Source organism: Gavia stellata, chromosome 25 (assembly GCF_030936135.1).
Source record: "Gavia stellata isolate bGavSte3 chromosome 25, bGavSte3.hap2, whole genome shotgun sequence".
In the NCBI taxonomy this organism is placed as follows: domain Eukaryota; kingdom Metazoa; phylum Chordata; class Aves; order Gaviiformes; family Gaviidae; genus Gavia; species Gavia stellata.
This window is the reverse complement of record NC_082618.1, coordinates 6,239,157-6,265,958: the sequence shown is the minus strand read 5'-3', so window position 1 is coordinate 6,265,958 and position 26,802 is coordinate 6,239,157. Positions and strand designations below refer to the sequence as shown.

General features: G+C 59.1%; 1 protein-coding gene across 1 annotated transcript; it reads left to right on the top strand.

Moving 5' to 3' along the window:
• On the top strand, positions 1-25,988 carry TMEM132E (transmembrane protein 132E). The gene is made up of 9 exons (XM_059829385.1): positions 1-73; positions 12,991-13,888; positions 14,855-14,995; positions 18,704-18,896; positions 19,149-19,292; positions 23,117-23,322; positions 23,902-24,181; positions 24,265-24,456; positions 24,960-25,988. The coding sequence occupies exons 1-9, from the start codon at positions 1-3 to the stop codon at positions 25,986-25,988; spliced, it is 3,156 nt and encodes a 1,051-aa protein (XP_059685368.1).
• Positions 25,989-26,802: the final 814 nt, after the last annotated feature.

Below are 26,802 nucleotides of genomic sequence, written 5' to 3'. Positions count from 1 at the left end.
ATGGCCTCTCCGGAGAAGATGCACCCCGGGCCGGGCGCTCTGCTCTGCTGCCTCTGCTCCCTGCTGCTCCCCGGTAAGTGCTGCCGGCACCGGGCGGGGGGGGCGGAATATAGATGTTATGTGTGTGCCTGCAATACGGGGGGGGGGGTTGCACCCATCTCCCCCCTCCAGCCCCATCTGCCCCCCCCCCCCCAGGGGCAGCCCCTGCCCCTCTGTGCCCAGCTGGGACCCCCACCTCCCGCAGCCGCCACCTCCCCTGGTCCTCTGTGCCCCCCCCCAGCGAAATGGGTAAAGATTAGAGTTTATTCCTGGCTTAATAAAATGACAGCTTGTGCTTGCGAGCGCTTGCAGCGGGCTGTTTCCCCGGGCAGGGAGCTGGGTGGCAGGGGAGGACATGGGGCGAGGGGACTTTGGTCCCCCCACCCCGAGCCCCCCCTGCCCCTTGTCTCCTTAATGCAGAGCTGCTTTAGCAGGAGGATCAGGGGCTTTATCCGCTATTATCCACTTGCTTATCCCCCAGACAGGCACCCAGGCACTTTCCCAGCCTGCGCTGAGTTACAGGGCAAGCGCTGCCGAGGTGGCATCATTTTGGGATGTGGGGATGGGGGTGCAGACCCTGCCATCCCTCTGCTTCTTACTAATCCCCCCCCATGGGGTTTGGGGCAGGGGTTTTGGGCCTGGTGGTGCTGCCCCTGCCTGCGGCCTGGGCAGGGGGGGCCCCCGCTGCCTGCACTCGCTTGCCCTGAGTTGCATCCAAATCAGTGCCGTGCCATGGCCGAGCTGCGGTGACATCCTGGCCTGGCCTGGTGACAGCCCTGGGGATGTCGGCACCTGCTGCTGGGGGCTTTTTTTGGGGAGCAAGGCTGAAGCAGGGTCACGTACCCTGTGTGACACGGGGCTGGTTTCCGTGGATGGTTTTTTCAGATGGTTTCTGTGTAAAACCAAGCCCCACAGATGCCCCAGTCAAAGCCGCTTTCCCCGGCAGCTGGCTTGGCTAAGCGGCAAGCGGGGGGCTGCTTGCAGTTTGGGGGGAGCCACCCAGACCCCTCCTGCCAGCCCGGCCGCGGGCTCGGCATGTCCCGGGGGCTGTGCTGCCCAGCTCAAACAAGACCCCCGAGGAGCTGGAGGGGTCTATGGACTGTGCCCAGCTCCATTTTGCACAGGCAGCCCCTGGCCAAGGCACTTTTGGGGCTCAAGCAGGGCTTTCTCGGGCATCTGCAGCCCCCCTGAGGTTCTTTGAGAAGCCTGGGGAGCTGCTCACCCACAGTGGTGAAACAAGGAGGAGGGGAGATGTTGGGGAGCATTGCGGGGAGCTGGCAGGGGGTTCCCCCCCTAAAACACTCTGACTCCCATGGAGGAGCAGGAGCAGAGATGCTCCAGGCTGGCGAGCACCGCAACTTTACGTAGCATCCTTTGGGGTGGCAGATGTACCTCCTGTACCCCAAGACTGGCTGTTTCCTGGGGTGTTGCCCGAGCAGGGTTTGCTGGGCAGAGCTCTCCTCTTTGGGACCACCAGGTCCGGGGGTTTGCAGGCAGGGGTCTGGCAGCCGGCAGGGAAGCGCGATCTCCTTCCACTCCTCGATTTGCCTGGATGAGATTCAGCCGTCTGGATCTGCACTTCCCCACGGCGGATGCGCTGCTGAAGGTGGCTGTCGGCTTTGCTGGCAGGCAACGGGAAATATCCCTGTGGGAGCGATCCATGAGGAATCGCCTCCGGTGCAGGGGCTGGATGCGGCCCCCTGTTCCGCATCCCCTCCTGGGCATTTCCAAGCCCCCCTGTTGATGCTGGGACACGAACAGCCCTGTGGGTCAGGCCTCTGGTTTATCCCAGGGCAGGATCCGGCCCCTGGGCTGGGGGATGCCATGGGTGGGAGGTCCCCATGGCAGTGATGCCAGCGTGAAGCAGGCGAGGGTGGCCTGTGCCGGATGCGGGGCTGGGGCTCACCACACTGCTGCGGGAGATTGCCTGTGCCGGCGGGGAGAGAAGCCTCTGCCAGGAGTTTTTAGGCTCTTTTCAGGATGTGCAGCTGCCCTTGCTGCCTTTCCTGGACAAATAAAGGTCTCGGAGGGAGCTAGAAAAAGAAGCTGAGAGCTCCTAATTCTCCCAGCCTTTCTTATAAATCGCTCGGGCTGGTGGCAGGGGTGAGCCAGCGGTGAAGCAGTGCCCTGCTCTCCTGGCCAGGATTTTTTATTCCCTTTTCCCGTGTTTTTTATTTAAGAACAACCCTCAGCACCAGCCTCGCCCCTGCTGAGCTCCCCTGCCAGCACTGGGAGCCCTGGCAGCCGCTTGACTGCTGGCCCCAGATCAGCTGCTTCCAGAAAGGGATTTTTTGGCACCTCTGGGGTGGGATGGCACCGGGGTGGCCCCAGGGCTGTGGAAGGGACAGGCGGACCCCGAGGCTGCGGTACAGGGTGCCAGTGGTGTGTGCTCGGCACAGTTGTGCTGTGAAGCTGTAACGGCCCTTTTGGGATGTGGCACAGGGCGGGGGGGGGGATTTACTCACCAGTTTGCAAAATAACTTGTGCTGTCCATGGGGTTGAGCCTGGACTGTGTGTCTTCTCTCTGCTGCCTGCTGAGCCTTGTCCCTGCAGTGTGCCTCAGTTTCCCCTCTCCTGGAGGCAGCACTCACCCAGAGGCAGTGGTCCAGGGGTCCTGGGGTTATCTGTCTTGGCATTCAAGGCAGGCTTGGGGTCCTGCGCTGCATCCTACAGCCCCGGCACCTACGTCCTGCTGCTGGTGGGGATGGGGCCATGCCGCTCTCCCCATATCTCCCACTGGTTATTCCCACCATGGGCAATTCCCAGGTGTGAGGCTGGGGGTGAAGGACAATGCTGTGGCCCGTGGCTCCATCCCTGGTGGGGGGCTTCAGCCAGCACACCCCAACCCCATTGGGGGGGGATACAGACCACCCCCCATCCCTGTTTTGGCTCGGAGCATCTCCCAGCTCCATGATTTTCAGACCAGCAGGTGGAGATGTGCAATAACTCGCTGCCGAACCAGGAGCGTACGCTCAGCGTTTGCTCATTTAACGCCTGAACCGAGAATGTACACCCGGCATTTAACAGCCCCCATCCCGGCCATGCCGATGGGGTCAGAGCAGCTGAGCATCCTTAGCTCCAGCCAGGAGCAGAGAAGGGGCAATAGGATCTTTCCTCACCCTGGCAGGCAGGTGAGAGGACACGATCCGGCCTCTGAGCGGGGTTAAACCTGGCACAAGTTTTGCCTTCAGTGCCCTTGCGTGACCCCAGGGCCCACTCCATCTCTCCCCAACCCCGATATCTTAAATCCTAGCAGGATGCTTGTGCTGGGACACAGGTGTGAAGTTTGACACCCCACCGGGTAATTGCCTTTTCTTCTACCCCTTTTGTCCTCTCAGTGTTGTCAAGGAAAGAGAGAAGGACGAGGGATGCTATCGGTGGCACGATGGAAATCCTCTGAGCGATGATTTTGGCAAGCATCAGTCACAGGGTTTGGCCCTGGGGATTTTGAGAGGTGTTAGGTGCCTTGATACCCTCGGCCAGAACCGTCCTTTTGTGTGTGCATGCGTCTGTGCGTGCACAATGCCGCACCCTGGGCTCAGCCCTGCTGCATCGCTGGGGGAAACTAAGGCAGAGCATGGGGTGGCAGCAACCCCCCAGCTGGGGATTGCTCAGCTATTTTTAGAAACGTGGCTATTATGTTTTTTTTTTTAAGTGCTGCTATTTAATTCACCCCACCATGCTGCTGAGGTCCCTCCTCGCCCAGCCTCTCTGCATCCTAAAAAGAGGAGGAAAGGAAAAACCAACCCAGCCGGGTCCCTGCAGAGCATCCCCGATGTTGCACCAGCACATCCCAGCTCCACGCCTCCCGTAGCCCCCCAGGCTCTAACAGGGAGGTAGGCAGCAGGACGCGGCCTCATCCTGGGAGGTGTGGGGAGATGATGGGTGAGGGAAGGGGTGTTTCCACGGCATAACCCTATTTTTTTCGGCTCCTGCAATCACCTGGCTGAAATCGCCTGCGATGGGTGTGTGGAGGAATTGGCGAGCTGCCCGCGTGTTCCCCTCCCGCGTGGCGCCCGTCGCTGCTGCCGTACGAGCATCCCATCCATCTGGAAAAGGTCACTCTCGCTAATCTAATCAGAGTCTTTTATTATTAAATACATGGCTCTGCTAACGAGCAGCTCCCCTGGGAGGGAGGGAGGTGGCTGCTTCTGGGGTGGGACACGCTGTGATGGGGCCAGGGGACCCCAGTGATGCCTTTGGGGACTGGGTCCCTCCCGGGGAGTTTGTCCACATGGGATGCCAGGAAGAGAAATGGTTCAATAGTGAAAAGTGAGGCAGATCCTGGTGCTCCTCGCTAAGGGCAGAGGAGGTTGGAACTCAGTTTCCATGAAAATTGGGAGAAACGGGGTCTTCCAGCCACGTTTGATGGTGGCCCAGCGATCCCTGCCCCACGGGAGGCACCAGCTGGGCTGGGGGATTTCTGGGCTGTCTCCTCTCCCCCAAACACCCGGGTTTGGGGTGCGGAGGCTGCTCCTTGGGATGTGGCTCTCCTGGGGACTGGTCCCTTCATTTTTCTTAAGCTGTAGCCCAACCTGTTGCTGCTCCCCGCTGTGCACACATCCCTTGCCGCCGACTGGGTGCTGAGCCCCTTGCTCGCTGGTCTTGCCTTCTGGGAGGATACCGTAATCAAGGCAATTTGCAATCTTCTGATGAAGCCGCCGTCTCCTGCTGGCAAGCATTTTCCCATCGCTTGGACAATATTTGCCGTCCTTGATTTTTCAATAGCTCTGCTGAAAGCCCAAGCAGATGCTGCTGGGGTGGCTTTGCCCCCACTCGCAGGCACTGTCGAGTCCCAGCCCCTGCAAGAGTTAACAGGGCAGGTTTTGCTGTGATTAAATGGGCTTGGCTGGGCCGGGCTGGGCTCTTCCCCAGGACTGGCAAAAGTTGAGAATGAATTAATTTTGATTTATTTTTTTTTTTAAGGAAAAGCTATATTTTCCCTCTTGAAGATAAATAAGGTAGAAAATGCAATACCTGCCTCTGCCAGCTCGGTGCGGCCGCTGGATGCACTCCTCTCTGGGTACCAGCTAAATTAAAAAAAGGAAGGGGATGTATTCGAGCCATGCGTGTTTGGTGCTGTGGCTGCTTTGCCAGGTGGCAAAGTGCTGAGCTGGTGAAGTCCCCAGCTCAGTGCCTGTCCCTGACCCTGCTTTTGGGGCCACCGGCTGGGGTCTGGGGATGATGCTGGACCCCAGCCCTGGCTATGGACTGGGTTTATCTGAGGCTCCTTGTGCTCCTTGGGTGCATCTGGAATTGAATCCGGCTCCGAACACAGTCTGACACACGTCACCAGGGGGGAAAATTAATCGGCTTCTAATCAGTCTGAAACGTGTCACTCTGCATAGCCCTGGCTGGCGGTGACAGTTGGGGGGGGGCACAGCTTTGGTGTTCAGATTTGGAGGGTGCTGGGAAGATGTTCCTGCTCCTGGCCATGGTGGGAGGGGATGGAGAGGGGACAGGGATCCGAGCAGGACACGTGGGTTTTTTGGGGATCATTGCATCGCCTCCGCCCCAACACTGTGATGCTGGGGGCTTCTCCCTGGGGAGCTGCTGTCCCTGCTTCCCCAGGCCACCCTTCGGGGCTCTCCCCTGCTGCCTGTCCTCCCACTTCTGGCTCCCCAGGGGGGTTATTTGGGGAAACCATCTGTGCTTGCCTGCTGCTGGGGGGCTGCTCCCAGCTCCTGGCATGGGGGGAACCCAGCATGGGGGGGGGACCCAGCCCAGGACCCACAACAGCTGGGGACTCAGGGGCTGCCGGCTTTAATCTGGGGCTGCTCCCCACCCACTGCCTTTTGGAGCCCCCAGGCATGCCTGTGGACATTCATGGTCAGGCACTTCCTCATCTTTTTTTTTTTCCCCCTCCTTTTAATTCATTCCTTCATTTTTCTTCCTCCTCCGTAAAGGCCCTCTCCTCCTGTCCCCTGGCCTGTCCCTTGCCGTGATTTGTGGAAATTGCTCTAAAGTAGCTGCCGCGTAAAAGCCTTGCCTGCTCCAGAAATTTATGGCAGGCTGCGCCTCTGCACGGCACATCCCATTTAGGCCATATTTATTTATTCCTTTAGGTTTCTTGCTGGTTTTTTTCCCCCTCTCTTTTAATAATTTCCTGGGGGAAATGCAGAGCTCAGCACCACAACCTGGTGTGGCGCGGGGATGGTTCCCTTTTGCTTAGTGCTGCCGGCCCCAAAATACAGGCTGTGTGCTGGCCGAGGGCTGAGTCCCACCAGCATTTCTTATTTTATTGCTTCTGCCGATGAAGCTGGGCTGGACCTTTTGGAAGGGGAGAAGTCTCAAGGACCTAAAAGAAAGGAGAATGTAGCAGTGCCACCAGGCATAAGCACCACCCTGTATTAGACAATAGAGAATCCACTTGGAGCCAGCGCTGCTGCTCGCAGGAAGGCTTGATTCACTTTTCCTGGCCAGCACTCACTCAATTCCTACCGTGGGCTGTTTTTGGGAAGCCTGGACCAGTTTAACCTCCTGGGCTGAGCGTTGCACTTCTTGGTACCATGGGGCTTCCCAGCCCTGTCACCCCATCGCTGCTGCGGCTGCGGGCAGAGCTGGGGGCCGGGAGCATCCCCATGTCCCCGCGTCCCTCCCTTCCCCGTGGCCACAGCCGGGCCGTCTCACTGCCGCGCACCAAGGGAAGGTAATTTTACATTTGTAACAATTATTCACTTAATTGAGTTCCAATTAGCTGGGACTGGAGATGGAGGCTCTCGGTGCGTCGGAGGGAAGGGAGAGCTTGTTGTCTTTTATGTCGCTGAAAACAATTTTCAAGGCTCTGGCTGCTGGGAAACGTTTCGGAGGTTTCCGCAAGGGGCCTGCTTGTGTTTTCTAATTTTGGCTTGTGTTTTATTACTGGGTGTTTTTTTTCCCCGGCTACGCTGAAGCGTGGAGTGGAGCGGGGCTCATGTTGGGGCTGACTGAGTTTTGGGGAGAGGTGAAGGCGTGGAGGCCTCTATTTCCCCTTTTTGTGAGGTGCTGATCCCCCTTGGGTGGGAGTGTGACATGGCGGGGATCAGTGCTACGGGGCGGGGATGGAAAGGGATGGGTGCGATGCCCGTTCCCAGGACGGATGGGAAGATGGGGTGCGAGCCCGGCCCTTCCCTGGGAGCTGGGGCCACCTCTAGCTGGAGCATCCAGCTGTTGGGACATCCAGATGGGGGAGTTCCAGATGTGGGAGTTCCAGATGTGGGACATCCCTGGCATTTGGGGCCATTGCCGCTTGTGTTTCCCCTTTGCGCTTGGCTCTGACAGCTGTGGGGGCAAAACCTGGACCACTAGATTTTGGGTCTCTGAAGGCTCAGCCGGGGATCTGGGGGATGCTCGGCGGAGCGGGGTGGCTTTGTGCTGGCTTGAAATGAAACACTAATTGGGATATCTGTGCTGGTGTCCTGGTGGGGAACAGCCGGGCTGGGCTTCCTCCTCGGGGGCTGCGGGGTTTTGCCATGGACCCCTGGCTCTCGGCATTTTGGGTAGACCTGTCACCCCATTGTCTCATCCGGGTGCTGACCCATGTGGAGAAACTGAGGCAGCGCCCTGTCCTGCCCTCGTCTTCCTGATTCAGGGGTGGGATCGTCACCTTGTCACCCTGATATGGGTCAGGGTCTGGGCAGAATGGGAGCACTAGTGGTCCCGGCATGACTGGTGGTCCCTGCAGCCCCGTGGGAGGGATATTGCTGCGTGGCTGTGAGGAGAAGCATCCCCTGCTTGTGTTTGCAGAGAGCCGGAGACGATAGCTGGGCTGCTGCAGTTGGCAGGGTCCCGGGGCCCGTGTCCGGGGGCTTTGGCCACTGATGAAATCCTGCTGCCTTTTCATCCTGTGGCCAGGAATCCTGGCAACCAGTGAGTGCCAGAACCCCTCCACAGGAGTCCTGAGCCAGGCTTGGACCCAGTGTGAAGCCCTCTGTTATGGACAGTAACACAGCTCCCCGCCACCACCCCGCCGTCCCTCCCCGCAGCCCTTCCCATGTATTTATTGGGGTTTTTGTCATCGTGTCAGCTCAAGTCATTGCTTTATGGATGACTTTCCCAGCTCGCTCTGATGCGGGACCACCACAGTAGCTCAGCCACGATGGGCTGGTGTGGGCCGTGGCCACTGTGCGTGGTGGTGGCCACTGTGCGTGGCGGTGGCCTGGCAGGAGACAGGGCAGCCCAGGCTGGTGTCTCACATCACCACTATTTCGGCATCTCCCTCGGACCTCCGTCTGGCCCATTGATACACCAAGCCCCCAGCACTGCCCATTAACACCATGAGAGGTTTTAACCCTCCTGGCATGACCTCAAAGCTCCCTTCCCTCTTCTTCTTCTCCAGAGCTTTTTCCTATATGCTCTTCCCCTGCTAAGTGGGGATATATGTGCTGGGAGCCCCCCGCTGCATCCCACAGGATAAGCCAGGATAAAGATCACCCCCGGAGCGTAGCTAAAGTGATCCCTATGGCAGACAGCTGGGGCTGGGGCTAAGCTGAAGGTCAGTGCTGGCTATCAGTGCTGGATAAGGGGAAAATGAGGAGAAGGAGGCTCTTCGGCCTCGGGATGGTGGATGGGAGCAGGGATGGGGCTGGCGAGGCTGCAGCGGGTGCAGGATGGAGGGACCAAGCCATGCTCCCCCCATGCCCCGTTTGCTGGGCATCTGGGGAAAGAAGGGAAGGCGAATGAGCCAGTGTCCCCCACCAGCCATAGCTACGTCCAGTCTGTCCGACAGCCTCTCTTCCCATGTGTCAGTCAGTCTGTCTGACCCCAGCGCCGCCAAGCAGGGGGGATGGAGCAAGAGGGTGGCTGGTGGTGACTGAAACCCCGCAGCGGGGCTCTTGATGAGGGGTGCTGCTTTTTGCAGTGCCAAAGCCCCTCGGCCTGGGGCATCTTCTTGATTTTGAGGCATGGCTGGAGGGTGCTGTCGCTGTCCCCGTTTGCCCTCGCGGATGGGGAAAGCGGCTCAGCCCATCTGGCTGTGCGGCTGTGGCCAGCGTGGGGCACATCTGGCTGGGCAGATGTGGGGGCTTGGCGAGGGGGTTGCTGGCAGTTCTGTGTTTCCATCTCCCTGTCTTCCCCCCTCTCCCCACTGTGGGTTGCAGGTCACCCCGGCTCCCTGCGGGCTGCTGTGGGGTGGGAAGGAGGGGACACACAGGAGTCATGTCCCATACTGCTGTGGGGCTGGGGTGGCTTGTCAGCCTGGGGCTGGTCCAGGCAGCCCCTGGGCCATTCGGAGCCTGGCCAGGCACGGAGATCTGCTTTTTTCTTGCGGTGCTGAGCTGTGAGGGTGGAAGGACCATATGGTCCCCTCTGCGCCAGCCTAATAAACCCGGGAATGCAGGTCAGGCGCTGCAAATCCCGTTAACTACAGTGGGCCGCAGAGCAGAGCCAGTGGCCAGGGCTTAACCTTTCTGTCCTCCCAAACCCAGCCAGAGGTGGGGGCACAAGAGCTGCCTTCCCTCCCAGGGGCTGCTAGAAACCAGAGTGGGGGCTGGGAACAGTGGTGTGGGCACTGGAGTCTCCTGAGCTGTTTTGCTTCTCTGTCCATCCTTTATCCTTCCATCCATCTTCCTTTCATCTCCTGACCTGTTGTGCTCTCCATCCTTCCTTCCATCCTTCCTTCCATCCTTCCTTCCATCCTTCCTTCCATCCTTCCTTCCATCCTTCCTTCCATCCTTCCTTCCATCCTTCCTTCCATCCTTCCTTCCATCCCCTGAGCCATTGTGCTGTCCATCCATCCTTCCATCCATTGCCTCTTCTCCCTCTTCCTAGAGCTATTCTTTTGCTGTCCAACCATTCCTGATTTGCCTGTCTCCTTCCTTCCATCCATCCATCCACGACCCTCCATTCTCTCTGCTGGTTCATCTATCGTTATCCATCCTTTCTTCTTTGCTACCTAGCCAGCAGCCATTCATCCATACATTTCCTTCCTCCCTTCTCCTTCTCTCCCCACCCTCTGTCCCACCACAGCACAGAGGCTCGGGCTGCGCTGGGCTCTGACCCACCCTCCTGGCACCCACCCTGGGCTGGATAAGGCTGGGTTAGACCCTCTCCCGGCAGGATTAGTTTACGGCCGAGGAACAGAGGCGCCAGTCCCGTCGCCCTCCCGGCGACAGATTATAGCATCATTTAAATGCATTTTGTCTGTGGAAGGAAATAGCTTCTCTGGGTGCCGGCAGTCCGCCTGCACCGAACTAATTGTGACCGTTGCATTAATCTCCATCCCAGCTCGTCCCCACTCCCTTCCCCATCCGGCATGGCCGGGGTGCAGGTCTGTGCGTGGGCTCGGTGCTGCGGCCACTCTGGGTGTCCCCCCCACAGCAGGGCCTGGCACAGTGGTGCCTGTTCTGAGTCATGAAGGGTCCCCAGCACACATCTGAGAGCCCCGCTCAGCTGCAGAGAGGAGAGGGGCTTTCCTCATCACCCCCCGGCGCACAACCCTTATTTGCCATCAGAGAATCCCCATGGCAAGGAGGAAGGAGCTTGTTGCTGGGGGCTCGGGCTGGGGCTCTCTGCCACGAGCCGGGGCTGGGTGCCAAATTGCAGGCGAAAAACTGGCTGCTTTTGCCCTCCCAGTGCAGCGGGTGGCAGCAGGTGCCCCTCACCAGCAGGCAGCTGGGTGTGGGCTGGGTGCTTTGCTGGGGTGGCACAGAGGCTCTCCTGTCCCCCCACCAAAGGTGACACCAGGTGTTTTGCACCATCCCAAGGGTGGGTTTTGCTTGGGGCCATGCTGGGCATTGAGTCGGGTGGTTTTTGGGTGGGTTTTCTTTGTGAAATGACCTGATCCTTCCCCAAACCCCAAAGATTTTTAAGGGATAAAAACTGATGCTATTTCAATGAGCCTCCTTCCCTGGCTGCCCTTGCCTCCTTCGGTCCCGCCGGTACCTCACCCAAGCAGTCAGGCTCATGTCGCTTCAGCTGGTGGATCCTTTTCCGCAAATAATCTCATGCCTTGGAAAAAATCGCCTTTTCTAATTGCTGGGAATGGTGGGAGCAGCCATAGCTGTGTCAGCTGGGATGCAGGGAGTATGCCAACCTTCACGTTTTGCGACAGAAAGCAACCTCCATGAGCCGGTGGAGCAGAAAGCCCCTCGCTGGTGGTTATTTCTGAGCAGAGTGGCACCTATGGGTGCTTTCTGGGGCTGAGCACCTCTGCAGCAGCTCCTGGCTCTCCGGGAGGTGGGAAAACAGCGGGCGAGCGGGATGAGTTCAGCAGCCGGTGGCAAGCGTGGCAGGTGCCAGAGCTGTGCCCATGGTGGTGCCAGCATGGTGGTCTTGCTGGTGATGCTGGCAGCACATCCCTGGCATTTGCCCGGCCCTAGAGAATTCTCTGCCTGGCTTTTGGACAAATTTCATTCCAGGCAGCGTAGCTGCAGATGCTGCCCATCCCTGTATCAAGTGCTAATCCTTTTATGAGCACTCTAAGCTGCTTAACGCACCCGCGCCCTGCAGCAGAGAGTTCCCTGGGTGGGCTGCGGGGTCCTGCTTCCCCTTCAGCCCCGGGGGGCCCAGCCAAGGCCATGGTCCCAGCTGGAGAAACCTCCGGGGTCCCAGCACACTCCGGGGTCCCAGCACGCTCCGAAGTCCCTGCCAGGGAGGGGGCTGAGCCGTCACATCCACACTGCTGTTTGACACTGGTAATTTGGGCTCTCCTGCTTAGGAGCCGCTTGGGAGCGGTTGCAATCAGCACCAGGAACAGGGGGTGCGAGGGGCTGGCGGAGAGCTGAGGGAGGCGGGGGGGGACCCAGCTCTCCTGGGAATTGCTGGCAGCTGCTGGCGGATGCAAAGACCTTGAGATGTCTTCCAGGCTCCCGCAGCTGCCGGCACAGCGCGTGCCATCGGCCCGGCTTCGCACCGACCGCCTTTTGCAGCATCTGCTTTAGCAGAAAGATTTTCTTGGGTTTTCTCTCTGCTTGCCGGCTGCGGCAGTGGAGTAGCCGGCTCCCTCCGAGGGGCTCGGGCAGCTCCGGCCCCCGGGAGTGCATGGCCATCAGGTACTGCACGCTGCCTGCGCAGTGGCTGCCTGCTCTGCCTGTGTGGTGTTCATTCTTTTTTTAAGGCAAAATGGTCAAAATGAAGGATAAAAGGGATTTCCTAAGGGCCATCAGACCTGGGCGCTGCTGGGGTTTACACAAGGTGGCACCAACATCATCTTCATCACTTTTCCACCAGGTCATGTCCATGCCTGGAAAAATTGGGGCTCGGCCAGCTTTGGTGCACAGGGACAGCACCACGTGGGTGGCACCCCTGCGTGGGTGACGAGTGACAGGCTGGCGGTCACACCACCCTTACAGGTAGCCCGCAGGGACGGAGCGGGTCTGAGGCGAAGGAGCTGATTTAGCCACCTTCCCTGTGTGATCTGGGAGCTAAAAACAGGAGGAAAGCCTCGATCGTAGATACTTGGTGGGATCTGCCAGCCAAAAAGTAGCCCGGACCTGCCTAATTTTTGGTCACGAGCCTCTGGAGAAACTCAGCATCCTTTTCTCCACACGTTTGGAAGCAGGGATGTAGCCAGTTATGCCCAATTTCTACGAGCAGGTCTGTGCTGTTTCGGCCGGTGCCTTGGCATGGGTGCTGGGGTGGGTGACCAGCGTTTTGGGCTCCCCAGGGGCAATACCCAGGTTGGATGTGGCTTCAACACACCCTGGCCCAGCCTTGGGCAGCCCCTGAGCATCCCTCCTCACTGGACACCCCATCCCGTGCCGAGGGTGGGTTTGGTGAGGCTAGAGCCACCCGCCGGGAAGCACAATGATGCCCAAAGTCCTGGGGAGGTCTTCTGTGGTTTTGATTTGCAGGAGAGAAACCCAGCCAGGCTCTTGCTGCCCTTGCAAGCAGTCCAAGGGCTGAAGCACCAGCTCCTCCTCGCTACGGGGCTGGACCACTCCTGCCTGGGTCTGCTCTCCCTGCTCTGGGGCTCAGGATATGCTCTGGGGGGGGATGTGCTGCACTAACCCACACTCTCTCTCCCCTTTGCAGCCCATGCCAAGGGGCCAGCCCCCAGCCCCGAGCCCGCCGAGCCCCCCGGTGCCATCACGCTGCCTGTGAGCTACCGCCTGTCCAACACCCGCTTGGCCTTCTTCCTCAAGGAGGTGGGAGCTGGCCCGGTGGGCAACGGCAGTGCCCCGCTGCAACGCGCCGAGCCCTTCGTTGTCTTCCAGACCAAGGAGCTGCCCATCCTCAACGTCACCCTGGGGCCCTTCAGCACAGGGCTGGTCCTGCCCAAGGAGCAGCTGCAGCCCTCCAGCACCCTGGAGGTCCCCGACCGCCTCACCGTCAACTGGAAGGTGCGCGCCTTCATCATCCAGCCCCGGCTGGTGGCCAACCAGCCCGTGGTCCAAGTGCTCTTCTACGTAGCTGGCCGGGATTGGGATGACTTCGATGTCACCGACCGGCTGCCCTGCGTGCGGCTCCATGCTTTCCGTGACGCCCATGAGATCAAGAGCTCGTGTCGCCTGCGGGGCAGCCTGGCCACATGCCTAGTGCAGGCAGAGCTGCCCCACGCCTGGTTTGGCCCCCCGGCCATGCCACTGGGCAGGCGGAAGAGCCCTGACAGCCTGGAAGTGCCGGGCGAGAGCCAGCAAGCCGAGCTGTACTACACCCTGCATGCCCCCGACGGGGCCGGCCAGTGCCTTGGGGAGACGGTCCCCCGCCGTGGGGCCGGGGGGGCCAGGACCGAGGGTCCCACGCAGCACCCGCTGCTGCGCATCGGCAGTGTCAGCCTCCTGCAGCCCACAGCCGGGCAGCCCATGCAGGAGCATCGGCTGGACAGCAATGTCTTCATTCGCCTGCCCGACAAGCCCCTCAAGCCGGGTGAGGTGCTGAGCATCCTCCTCTACCTGATGTCCAACTCCACGGTGGAGCACTTCACGCTCAGGTAAGGTCCCAGGGTTGTCCCCACTCTGGGAGCAGCTGCCTTTCGAGGGGGTGGTTGTTTTGGCTGGGCTGTGTGAACGCAGCCGTGGGCAGGAGGGAGAGGATGGGGAGGGTGTATTGCATTTATGGGACCTGCCGGGGGCTGGACCGGGTCTGGCAGGGCTTTGGGAAGGTGAGGGAGGACAGAGGAGCAGCCAGCATGTGATTTTGCAACATTTTGGGGCTTTACAGTGGGAGCTTCTTGGAGGGAAGGGAAGGGCTGTCCTTTTAGGGTTTCCATCTCTGCATTCCCACTATGGACTGCTGCCTTTACCTTCCCATTGCTCCCAGTTGCACTGGGAGCCCTGCAGATTAGGGCCCTGCCAGCAGATGTGGGTTTGTTCACAGCCACTTTGGGGACAAGGTGCGGTATGACCATGGGGCTGCTGCAGAGCGGGCAGGGGCTCCCCGCGTCCCCCAGAGCTGGGGTGGGAGCAGAATGGGGCAGCGCGCAGAAGGTGCTGAGCACCCCAGTATGGGGAGTTGTGCGGGGGAACCCCCCTCGCTGCGTGTCCCTAAGGATGGAGGGACAAGCCCCAGCCACATCCCTTCAAAGGGCATTTACAAGCATCCCTGTGGCCACTGGGCCAGCAGCGAGCCCCTGGCACAGGGGACACGGCACTCAAGACTCTCCTGTCCTTCACCCCAGGGATGCCCAGCCCCACAGGGGTATTACAGTCCTGGGGGGCACCTCTGGGGCTGGGGGACCAAACTCCTGCTGGAGGGGTGATGGATGGGACAAAATCCTGTGAAAAAGAGGAGCAGGGGTGGGCTCAGCCCCATGGCTGTTGCTGCCAGCCTGGATGATGTTTCCGACAGCCAGGAGGGATCGGGGGGAAAAAAATCCCCCTGCACCTATGGCAGGGTGCCCAGGGGGGTCCAGGGGTGCCCAGGGGCAAGGGCTGGCCCTGACTGTCGCTCTCCGCAGGGTGAAGGCCAAGAAAGGCGTTAACTTGCTCAGCACCAAGTCGAGGAGCGGGCAGTGGCTGGTGAGCTCGGAGCTGCTGACGGGCGGCAAGCACTCCACTGCCACCGTTGATGTGGCCAGGGCAGACAGTCCCGGGCCCAGGTAAGGGACCCCCCTCTCCCCCACCCCAGCCCAGGGGGAGCTGGGGAAATTGCTGGGGTTTGGCCGAAAGTGGCTCTCCCTTCATCCCCACCCTGGATGCCTGGTTGGCTGCAGTGCCATGTGGGTGCTGGCAGGGGAAACTGAGGTACAGCAGTGCACAGCCCGGAGCATGGGACTTGGAGGCACCAAAGGGGGATGAGCAATTTTGGGGTCAAACTCTCAGGCCAGCCGAGGTTCCCGCACCGACGCTGGAAGGGGCTTAATTTTTTGAGTGGTTTTTAATCTCGGCCAGCACCGTGCAGCTGGCTAAAGGGCAGGTGAAGGTGGGTTTTGTAGCCCGAGGTGGGCAGGTTTGTGGTCGGGCAGGCAGCTGCCCAAGGGCTGTGTGAGGTGGTGGTTCAGGTGGGATCTGCTCCGTGGTCAGCACAGGTGACCAAGCTGGGGCTCAAGCAAGCACTCATCAGTCATGGGTACCATTTTGCAGCTTCATTCCTGGCTCTGAGCCGGGATCGCCTGGCCATGTCGGATGCTGGTGAGCACACGTGGTGGATTTTGGGGCTGAATTGTGAATCCATGGAGGATCCCCCAGTTTGGGGTGGAAGTATTTTAATTTTTGAAGAAGTTTTAATACCATGAGAGGCAGCAGCTCTTTGACTATCCTGGCATCTCCTCTGGGAAGGAAGGGGAGCAGTCCCCAGGCAAGGTCCCATCTGGTCCCCAAGGTGATGGATGAGTGTCAGATGGGGAGCATGAACCAAGGCAGCACCTGAGACAGGCAGAGCCAGTTCTACCCTGCTCGATATGAGGATGATGCCCGTTCCTGGGGCTCTGGGAAAAGCTTGGGTTGGTTGAGGAGAGTCCGGGGGATAGAAATGAGAATGATCTGAAGGAGTGAGGACCCACAAAGCCAAGTTGAAAACCCAGAGGCTGCTCAGCCTGGAGACAGGGAGATGTGGGACTGGCCTGTGAGCGCATGGAGGCTGCAAGGGTGAGGGGCAGCTTTGCCCCTTGCATCCAGGTGGGCAGGACACGCAAGCAAGGGCAGAGAATGGACACAGAGAATGGGCACGGGCTCAAAATCACTAGCAGGAAAGACTTTGAAGTGCTGGAGTGCAATTGTTCCCTGGCTATGGCATCTCAATCACCATGTCTTTGGGGACAGGGAGACAAATGTCTCCAGGAGCTGTGTTAATGTGAGTTGATGCACTTGAGCCGTTCCTGCCCTCTGTGTTGGAAATCTCCCCATATGTCTGCCCCTCACCCTAAAACTAAGTAAAGCTGGGGACGAGCTGTTGCAGAAAGATGATCCTCAGCTCTGACTGCTTTGAACGTGAGCTCAAAAGCTATCTGCAGAAAGCCCCTCCAAAGGGTTTACCTGGAGGGTGGATTTTCCTTTACCCCACACCATTGCTTCCAGATACAAAATGCAACCGCAGCATCCGAGCCTGCAGCCCTATGGCTGACATCGGAGTGTCCCCGGGGCCACGAGCCACCCCGTCCTCTGCACAGCCACCCCAGCACCCCTGCACGCGGCTGCCAGACCTGCGGCAGCGAGATCCTCTCCTCTCCCCCTTCCCCCTCTCCCCGTCTGCCGCCGCCGCTTCAAATCAGCCTGGAAAGGTTAGAGACGGAGGATGAATTTAAAGTGATTACAATCACCTTTTAGACAAACAACTCCATCAAATATTAACGGAATGGAAAGTATGAATGACTCAAAGCCGTGTTGCCCTCCAGGCTGTGCAACCAGAGGAGTTCGCTTCACCGGGGCTCTGGGGGCTTTTGGCAGCGCCAGCTGTGCAGGAACGGGGGGAGGGCCCTGAGCTTTGGGGTGATAATGGGCAATTTTGGACGTTTTGAATGCCAGCAGCTGCATCCTAAGTTATTCCCCCAGTCTGGGCAGCCCAGCTCTTGTCCCTGCTGTGGCTGAGAGCAGATGATGCTCGGGGAGGGCAGAAGATGGTGGCTGGCCCCTGCCAGGGCTCCTGGGATGCCTGGGGGCACCCCACGGTGAACTGCCTCTGGCATGAAGCTGCAGCTCTAGTTTGCCTTTGAACCCAGCTTTTCCCGGCTGTATTTAATACTTCTGCGTTGGAAGAGGCGGTGAGCAGCCAAATCCCCTTCTTCAGACTGAGTGGCCTTTGGCAATTCCCCTTGCACCTCTGTAGCTGTCTTGGGGGCACAAAGTCCCAGCAGGACCCCACCAACCCTTGTGTGGCAGCTCCGCTGCAAAGCCCATCATCCCTGCCGCGGGAGCAGGGAGCAGGGCTTACTGTGGCCTGGAGCAGCCCCGGCTTCTTGCTCTCCCCTTTCTCTGCTCCCTTTCACTCATTAGATATTTATCAGAGAGGAACCCAACTGTATCCTGCATCCCCAGATTGATAGGAATTTCTCGATAGCTGCTACATGGCGTGATGAGAGAGGGGCTGGTCCTGGCTTCCCCTTCTGCAGGGTTTTCACCTTTCCTCACCCCACTCCCTCCTCCTGCTCTGGGGGACTTTTGCCGGCTCTGTGGTTTGTGGGGGCTCTGGGGTGTCCCCTGGGGATGCTCTGTTTTGGGGGAGAATTGGAAAAGTTTGACTTGGGCGGGCGGTTGAACCCTAAGTCCCCCCAAGGGATTTGCAGGTTGGACACAGAAATGGGAGGGCAGGATCGCATTGATGGAGGTTTGCTCATAGGGATGGGGTGTAAGAGTGATTTATGCTGCTGCCATCTGACTGTGTCCGAGCCAAGGACAAGGGACACCAGCTGCTGAGTCTCCTCGTCCCCTTAGACTGGCATTATGTGCCGGGTTTGGCTGTGCTCAGCCTCTCCATCCCATCCCACCTTGGGGACACCCCAGGGTTTGCTCCCTGTCTGTTAGCTCTGGGTCCCACTGTCCTCAGCAGCTGCATTAAATGAGTGGGGTTTTGATGAGCTGATGGTCTTGGGGTCATTATTCCCTGCTGGTCCTGTCTACCTCCCTATTCCCTGCCCATCCTCCCCATGCATCCCCATGGCTGCCCGGGCAGGCTGAAGGACAGCCCTGCCCCAAGTCCCAGCCCAGTGTTGTCCCACCTGCTGTCTGTGGTTGAACTGCTTTCTCCTGTGCCTCAGTTTCCCCATATGATCCCCTTGGAAAGTGCTATAAAATCAACAGCTTGAGCTGGGCTTTTGTAAAGGGACTTATTTGCTGTCCCCAAGCATGCTTCCCTCCTGGGTGTGGGACTCTTGGGGTTTCACCTGCGGGAGACAAGCGTGCAAGCAGGAGCAGCCCAGGGCAGTAAATCCAGCCGTGCTGCCGGGAAGACGGAGCCGGGGAGATGAGGGCAGCGCCTGCAGCCACCCACTGTCCCCTGGGGCCATGGCCACACACTCACCCTGTGATAATATATCACCCAGCAGCCATGGGAGAGCACCCGCTTGAGCCCCCGAGGTTTTTCTCCTGCTGGGGAGAGACAGTGAAATACATTTCTCTCTCCCACTGGGAAGATTCCCATGGGAATCTGCAGGTTCCCACTGGAGCAGCCCCTGGTGGAGGGAGGGATCAGGACTGCTGTGTTTGGGAACAAGCATCATGGTGGCACCCACAGCACAGGCACGGGTACCTGAAAAGGGACCTGCTGGGGATGCTCTGCATCACTACAGGAGACTGTCCGATGCTGATCCCAGAGTGTCTCTGGGACTCCGGGCACCCAGCTCACTGCATCCCCCTCCTGTCCTCCTGCCCAGGGATGGGGACTCCTCCTCCGAGATCATGCAGCTGGATTTCGAGATGGAGAACTTCACCAGCCAGTCAGTGACGCGCCGCATCATGTGGCATATTGACTACCGGGGCCGCAACCCCCCGCCCGACCTGGAGAAGGTGGTGACAGAACTGACGGTCATCCAGAGGGACATCCGGGCCATCGTGCCCCTGGCCATGGTGAGCAGGTTTGGGGTTGTGTCCCTGCCCTCTGCTTAGCTTATCTGGTTTGATGTTGGGGATGGGTTGAGTCCCCCTGAGGGATCTCCCACCAGCCCATCCGCCCTGTAGCACCTATACATCCATACATCCTGTCTACGCACCCACATATGGGTCCTTCTCTGCCCTAGGGCTGGAGCAGGAGAGGGGCCAGCCGGGATCAGGGACAGGCTACCCTCTAACGTGATGGTCCCCTTTATGCCCCGTCCCCAGGACACAGAAATCATCAACACAGCCATCCTGACGGGACGGACAGTGGCCATTCCTGTGAAGGTCATCGCCATTGAGCTGAGCGGCATCATCGTGGACGTCTCGGCTATGGTCGAGTGCAAGTCCAACAACGAAGACATCATCAAGGTGGGTGCAGGGAAGAGGCTCTCGTGGCCCTAGCGAGGGGCTGAGCTTCCCTCAGGGGTGCTGACCGCAATAGTGGTGCGGGCTGGAGCTGGATGAGCTGGGGCTGGTGGCTGAGCTGACGTGCCGCACAAGCCCACCCCACCCCAAGCATCATCCCCTCGGTGGCTTCAGTCCACGTGTGCCTCTCCCTGAGATCTGTTGGGAGAAGGACAAGACACTTTGTCACTGTCCCCGGAGAGGCTGCGGGATGCTCTGACGCTGCGCAGACTGGCACCAGGCGGCAGCTATAACTATGGGTTATCACAGCACTTAGTGCTGATAAGGTGAAATATTGTCACCTCACAGTGTAAGCTGCATGTTTCCATCAGTGGCTTCACTTGTGCCTCCAGGTGACATTTATCTCCCCTTCGGATCGGACGCCGGGCTGAGCTCGGGCTGGGGGCTGGCCCCAGCGAGGCATGGGGGGATGAGCTGGGCAGTTGGGGTCAATGGAGGGAAAAGGGGGGCTGAGGGAGAGGAGCAAGATGGGCTTCATGGGAGAGATGCTGATAAGGAGAATGCAAAAGGTGTGCTGTTACAGCAGCAGTAATTGCCCATGCATCCATCCCAGCCGCCAAGGCTGCAGTCGGTCCTCAAATCCAGCCCTGATTTTTCCATCATCAGACCCATTCATCCATATACATTTTTCTACTTCTGTATGTATCCATCTACCCACCTGCCCGTATTATTCTATCACCATTTCCATCCACCCATCCATCCGCTCCTAGACATCATTACCTTCTCCCAAACACCACCCCCCTGCACGCACCCAGCCAGCCCACCCTCTGCGTGTCCCCGCTGCGTCGGGAAGAGGCAGGGAGCCACGCTGGGGGTCTGGGCTCTCCCAGGTGGCATGGCCCCTTCTCCGCTGGCTGCTCGCCCAGCCGAGCCAGGGGTGACAGGCAGAGCCCCGGCCCCCCTGCCCCGCGCCCCAGCTGCGTTGGGACTTGCTCTCCCTGGCTGGTCTGTGGGTGCGCGGGCGGGTGACAGCCGCTGTCACAAACTGTTTACCCAAGTTCTTGACTAAAACTCTGATCTGTGCGATTTACAGTGCCGGGGCTAATTTATGGAGACTGGTCCTCCGCAGCGTGATAAAACACTGGAGCAATAATACACTTCAGGATGGACTCCAAGACACTTAAACTGTTTAATGTGCTGCCTTTCTACTCATAAATCTATTTACACGCTGTCCCCAGACCTGGGGGGAGCAGACACGTGCACGCAAGCTGGGATGAATAATGCATGGAGCAGCCCTCCGGCCCCGGCTCGCCTCCCGCTCGCCGCTCGGAGCCCCGTGCAATTTCTCGCTGAGTTATTTTGTGTTTGTGCTGGAGCTTCGTTTCCGAGGGAGCTCTCAGTTACCTGCTGAGATTGGGGAGTATGATTACAGTGTCAGGGCTGTAAACCTGTTACATAAATCAAAGCTTACATAGTGGGATGCGCTATCTGTTACTGTAAATAATTTAATGTGAAGGAGGGCTGGGGAGCTGCTTCTCCCCATGCCGCCTGTGGCTCGGTGGTGGTTGCTCTCATGTGTAACATGGAGGGAACATGTCCTGGACCTGGTGGTGACACAGCTGTGAAGGTTGCCAGGGCCACCCGTGAAGGATGGTGTGAGAGCACGGGTGGGAATTGTCACCCTCATCCCCTTCTGCGGTGACACAGGGTGACTGCCCGTGCTCAACCCAGAGAGAAGGACCTCATCACCCAAGGTAGCGTACAAACTTCCCTGCCTGTGTTGTGGCCGTGGGGATTGCGTACGTGTTGAGGGACACAGAGGGAGTGGAAGGACCACCTCTGCCACCAGCGACGCTCAATGGGAGATGTTCAACCTCACCTGCTGTGTGAACCTTTTTTAGGAGCCCACATTCCACATCTGCTTGGGGACCCACCAGGAGCAAGTCAGCTCCATGGGGCTGAGCCTCGGGGACTCTGGTCACCCACAGCCACCGCCGGGACCACTGAGTGGCCAACATGGGGTCCCACCAGCCACAGTGGCTCTTCCTACTACCAAGGGCCTTGGAGAATGTGTCCCCTTGATCCCATGCTTGAGGCTGTGCCAAGGGGGGAGCTCCTGGCCGCAGAAGTGGAGCCAGCAGTGCCTTGGCTCGGAGCCCGGGCAGATCTCAGCCTCTCGCTTCCCGACGCCTTGCTGCGAATCCGGGAAGTTTCGCCGAACAAGCATGCACTTCATTTAAAAGCTAATCTGCAGTCACTCCATCATCAGGACAAGCCTGATGTGCTGGGATTTTTTGTTGTTGTAGTTTCAACCCCCCCAATTGCAAAGCAAGTGGACCCCAGAAGAAGCAGCCGGGGGCATTTATTAGCTAAGGTAATGCAAGCAGCAGCCTATCATATTTATTGTGATAAATGGCACAATATCCAGAGCACTCCTTTGCTGGAGGATTTGCCCAGGAGCTCATCTTTATTCAGATGCTGCCCCGCCAGAGATGAGATTGTCTTTTCAGATGTGCTGAGCTGGTATCTCTCATAGGAAGACAAGGAACAAACCCTCCTGCATTGCACTTCCCTCCTGTGCCCAGGGAGCGGGGACTTCCCAAGGAGCCCAGGTCCCAGGCTTTACCTCCTCCACCAGCCCTGGGGACCACGGGCGCCTCACGGTGGGCTCCCGCAGCTGAAACATGGAGCTCTTGTAGAAATCAGGCCCTGCTCGTGGGCTTGGGAATACAAGGTTCCTGCAGCTCAGTGACCACAGGTGCCCAAAGATAAGGTGGGGAGAGAGGTAGTGATGCTATCACCTCCGCTGTCAGCTACCATGCAGGATGGACTCAACCCCTTATCAGCCATCAGAGAATCCACGTGGGATAGCAGCTTCTTGGAAATAAGCCTTTCTGTGCTGTTGAGATGCTCGGTGCATCTGAGAGAGCGACTGTGCTGCTGGCTGACCAAATGGGTTTTATTTTACCCCAGCAGCAAACAACTCAGATGCAATTCCTGATGGTGTAGGGGGAGGGAAAGGGGGTTGGGGTTGGGCCATGGGGCCACTGCAGATGAGAGGTTGGAGCCTCCCCAGCCTGGTTGTCTCCTCCCACCCTTGCTGGGAAGGAGAAGGTGCTGTTGACTCTGACGGCCTAAGCCGAAACTCAAGCGATGCTGCTGTGGCATCCTTTTAGCTCCTTAATTGGCTCGGATCGGTTGGTAATGAGTGGCCCCTGCAGGATGTATTTGTTTTATAGCATATTTAACTAACGGCATTTGCATAAATGGGAATTAAAAGAATGAGAGAGAGAAGATGAACGTGAGAATTCAGGTGGACTCTGGGAAGCTCTTCCTGGGGTTAGCAGGAGAGATGGGGCCGAGGCACTGGTGGGTACCTGCACATGGGCACGTGGCTGGTCCGTGCTCGCTGCCTGTGCCCTCTGGGCATGGGTGGAGGAGATTTTGAGGCAAATATCCAGGGTGAGCAATTTGCAACCTCTGTAAAGCACCCATGGATGCCTCTAGCTCAAGCGCAGTAACGGGGTACAATTCAGCGTGGGGGCCAAAGAAGCTGAAGCATCAAATGAAGGTGCCTGCGAGGGCTGGCAGAGGAGCTGGATCAGAGGGAAATACATGTTACAGACGTGGTGTGTGTGGGTCCATGCCTCTGAGCAGGGACCTTGGGGAGGACAGAGCATCCCTGCTCCTGGGGCCACCTTTAACCTGGTACATGCCGGGTGAAATTCTGCTCCTCCAGCACTTCCCATCCTCCGGGCAGCCTCATGCCAGGCTGTCTGGTGTGTCTGTGGGAGCGTTGCAACCCTCCATCCTCCCATCTCCCCCAGGTCTCCAGCAGCTGCGACTACGTCTTCGTCAGCGGGAAGGAGTCACGAGGCTCCATGAGCGCCCGGGTCACCTTCACCTATGAGCACCTCTCTGCCCCGCTGGAGATGACGGTGTGGGTGCCCAAACTGCCACTGCACATTGAGCTCTCGGATGCCCGGCTGAGCCAAGTGAAGGGCTGGAGGGTGCCCATCCTGCCGGACAGGAGGTGGGTGCTTTGGGGCCACTGTGCCCAGGGACTGTCCAGCCTGGAGAAGGCAAGGTGAATGTGGTGGTGAGGGTCTAATTGCCTTGTTCAGCTACTTAATGAGGGGGTTTTAAAGATGGTGGAGCCAGAGTCATCTCAGGGGTCCCCAGTGAGAAGGTGAGAGATCATGGACACAGGTTGCATGTTTGTATGGAAGGAGGAAAATTTCACAATGAGGGTGGTCAGATGCTGGCACTTGTGGGGAACATCTATCCTTGGCAATGGTCAAAACTCCAAAGTTAGCCCTGCTTTGAGGTCTAGAGACCTCCAGGTGTCCGTCCCAACCTGAGATGTCTTCTCCTCTTGGCTGGTTAGGGGCAGAGATGCTGGTGACCCCCCCTTGCCAGGTCCTGTTAAAGCCCTCAGAGACCTCATGGGCAACAGGCATCTTTTTGGCTAGGAGCCACCAGTTTTTTCCCATGCTTGGGGAGACCCTGCGTTTCTCCCTGTCTGGCCACCCCTTTCCTTTGCTGGGGGGGTTGAAGAGCTGCGGCAGGGGGGAGCTTGGTGGCGCTGCCCACCCACTGCCCCATCCCGCAGGTCTGTGCGGGACAGCGAGCATGAGGAGGATGAAGAGGAGCGGAAGCAGAGCCGGGGCTGTGCCCTGCAGTACCAGCACGCCACACTGCAGGTCTTCACCCAGTTTCACACCACGGCGGCGGAGGGCACAGGGCAGGTGGTCACCATGCTGGGGCCCGACTGGCTGGTGGAGGTCACCGACCTGGTCAGCGACTTTATGCGTGTGGACGACCCACGAGTGGCCCACATGGTGGACAGCTTCACACTGGCTGGGAGGGAGCCGGGCACCACGCTCTTCAAGGTACCCCCCCAGCCGCCTTTGCCAGCCTCTGCCGCTTTGGCTGGGGGTGGCAGGCGGTGATGGGGCACCCTCGTCCCCTGCAGGTCGTGTCCCCGCTCATGGAGGCAGTGCTGGGCGAGACACTGGTGACAGTGGCAGAGGAGAAGGTCAGCATCACGGACTTGAAGGCCCAGGTGGTCTCCAGCCTCTCGCTGTCCCTCCACCCCAGTCCCGGCAATAGCCACACCATCATTGCCCGGACGTCCGTGCAGCAGACCCTCAGCTTCTTCAAGCAGGTGAGGCCAGTGGGGTGCACTCGGGCTTGGGAGGCCCGCTGGGGGACTTAGGGTGGGGTAAGGGCTCCCATCTGCAAACTCCCCCTCCCAAATCCTGCCCACAGCACCTGCTGTCCTCCAGACACCCTGGTGACCCCAAAAGCACCCCAGAAACCTTCACGCAGACCTATGAACCAACTGTACCCAGCCTGGGGACAGGACACAGCCATGGGGACACAGGGGTCTGGAAGAAATCCTGTACAATTCCCAGCCCAGCTCTGGTAGCCACAACTGGCACCTCTGGGGCTGGGATTTGGGGTGAGCCTGGGCAAGCATGGAGAAAATTGAGGGAAGAACAGGCAAAAGGGAAAAACTAGGGGATGGTTGGAAGGAACAAGGTGGATGATGGAGGGATAAAAGGTGAATTGGATGGAGAGAAGGATGGATAGATAGAGGGATGGACAAACGGGTGCAGGTGGGACTGGCATCGTGCTGGGCAACCGGTGCCTGTGTTGGTCCCACAGGAAGCGCTCCTGAGCCTGTGGATTTCCTACAGCGATGGCACCACAGCCCCACTCTCCCTCTACGACCCCAAGGACTACAACCTGGTGGTGAGCAGCCTGGACGAGAAGGTGGTCTCGGTGACCCAGGACCGGGCATTCCCCTTGGTGGTGGCGGAGAGCGAGGGCGCAGGGGAGCTGCTGCGGGCTGAGCTTGTCATCTGCGAGACCTGCCAGAAGACAAAGCGCAAGAGCGTGCTCTTCACAGCCTTGGCCAGCGTGCGGGTCCACTTTGGGTCCGAGGAGGACCCGACCTATGACTATGACCATGTGTCCAGCAAGCTGGGGCTGGTGGAGACAGGGGCGAGCACCACCCTGCGGGCAGAGGTGGAGAGGAAAGAGGAGCCAAGCGAGGACAGTAGGATGTCCAGTGCATCTCACCCCACCGAGGACTTCCCCACCATCCCCACTGGCTTCGTCCAGGTGACCAGGGGGCTGACGGACCTGGAGATAGGCATGTACGCCCTCCTAGGTGTCTTCTGTCTGGCCATCTTGGTCTTCCTCATCAACTGCATTGTCTTTGTGCTGAAATACCGGCACAAACGCATCCCACCTGAAGGCCAGACCAACATGGACCATTCCCACCACTGGGTCTTCTTGGGCAATGGGCAGCCCTTGCGGGCTCACAATGACCTCTCCCCGCAGCCCGAGAGCCCCGGGAACCCCCTGGAAAATGTCCAGACTTGCTGCCATGGGGACCACCACAGCAGCGGGAGCTCGCAGACCAGCGTGCAGAGCCAGGTCCATGGTCGCGGGGATGGTTCCTCGGGGGGCTCCACGCGGGACCAGAGCGAGGACCCGCTCAACTCGCCCACCTCCAAAAGGAAGCGGGTGAAGTTCACCACCTTTGCCACCCTGCCCTCCGACGAGCTGGCCTACAACTCCATCCCCATTGCTGATGAGGAGGACTTGGAGTGGGTCTGCCAGGACATGGGGCTGCAAGACCCTGAAGAGCTTCACAACTACATCCGCAGAATCAAAGAGATCGCTTAATGCAGGGGCAGAGGGGATGGGGCGGGAGGGAGGGGGATGCCAGGCTGTGCCACGCCACGCCACCCCGTGCCACGCCACACCATGCCACAGCACGCCAGCTGCTTCCCCAGGGCTGGAGACCCAAATTTGGCTCTCTTGCCCATTCTCTCTTCCTCACATCTCACATCCTACTCACCCCCTTGGAAGGCACTCCCGGGGGCCTTTTTCTTTTCTTGCCCTTTACCGTCTGGTTTTCACAGGGGAGGCATCAGCACATGTGTGGCCCCCCAACCTGCCGGCCCACAGCGAGGGGGCAGCAAGGGAGGTGAGCCAGGGGACAGAGATGGATGGGTCAAAACCTCAGTGTGTGTGTGCGCGTGTCCAATGGCGAATGGGGCAGGACGATGCTGTGGGTCCTGCTGTGCAGGGGGTGGAAGAGGGGACATGTCGTCATCCCCCCCCCCCCAACCCAAGAGCCCAGCAGGGAGGTGGCGGGTGGGGGCTTCCCAAAGGCAGCCCCCCTGCCTTTGCTGTACTCGGTTGCACAATTTTGGAGGTGGCTGCTGGTTCAGGGATTTGCTGCCCCACAGCTGTTGGGGTGTCGGGGGACTCCCCCACCTGGAGCCCACTGCTGCATGCCATGCTGCATGGGTGAGGCAGGAGGGGAGGATGGCTGCCCAGGGGCTGGAACCCCATGGCCACGGATGCGGGGCACTGCTGTCCCCATCGCCTGCTGCGTCCCAGCCCCAAATGCTGGGCTCGCCCCACTCCCTTTGGTGTGGGTCTTGTGGGACCGTGACAGTAATGTTTGCCACAGGAACAACCCTTGGGGACT

What these genes read in the sequence shown, in the direction of transcription:
- TMEM132E (XM_059829385.1), top strand. Translation starts at nt 1, where the DNA reads ATGGCCTCTCCGGAGAAGATGCACCCCGGGCCGGGCGCTCTGCTCTGC. An exon ending in GTGGAGCACTTCACGCTCAG is followed by an intron (nt 13,889 to 14,854) that starts GTAAGGTCCCAG and finishes CGCTCTCCGCAG; the next exon opens with GGTGAAGGCCAAGAAAGGCG. An exon ending in CCCTCAGCTTCTTCAAGCAG is followed by an intron (nt 24,457 to 24,959) that starts GTGAGGCCAGTG and finishes TTGGTCCCACAG; the next exon opens with GAAGCGCTCCTGAGCCTGTG.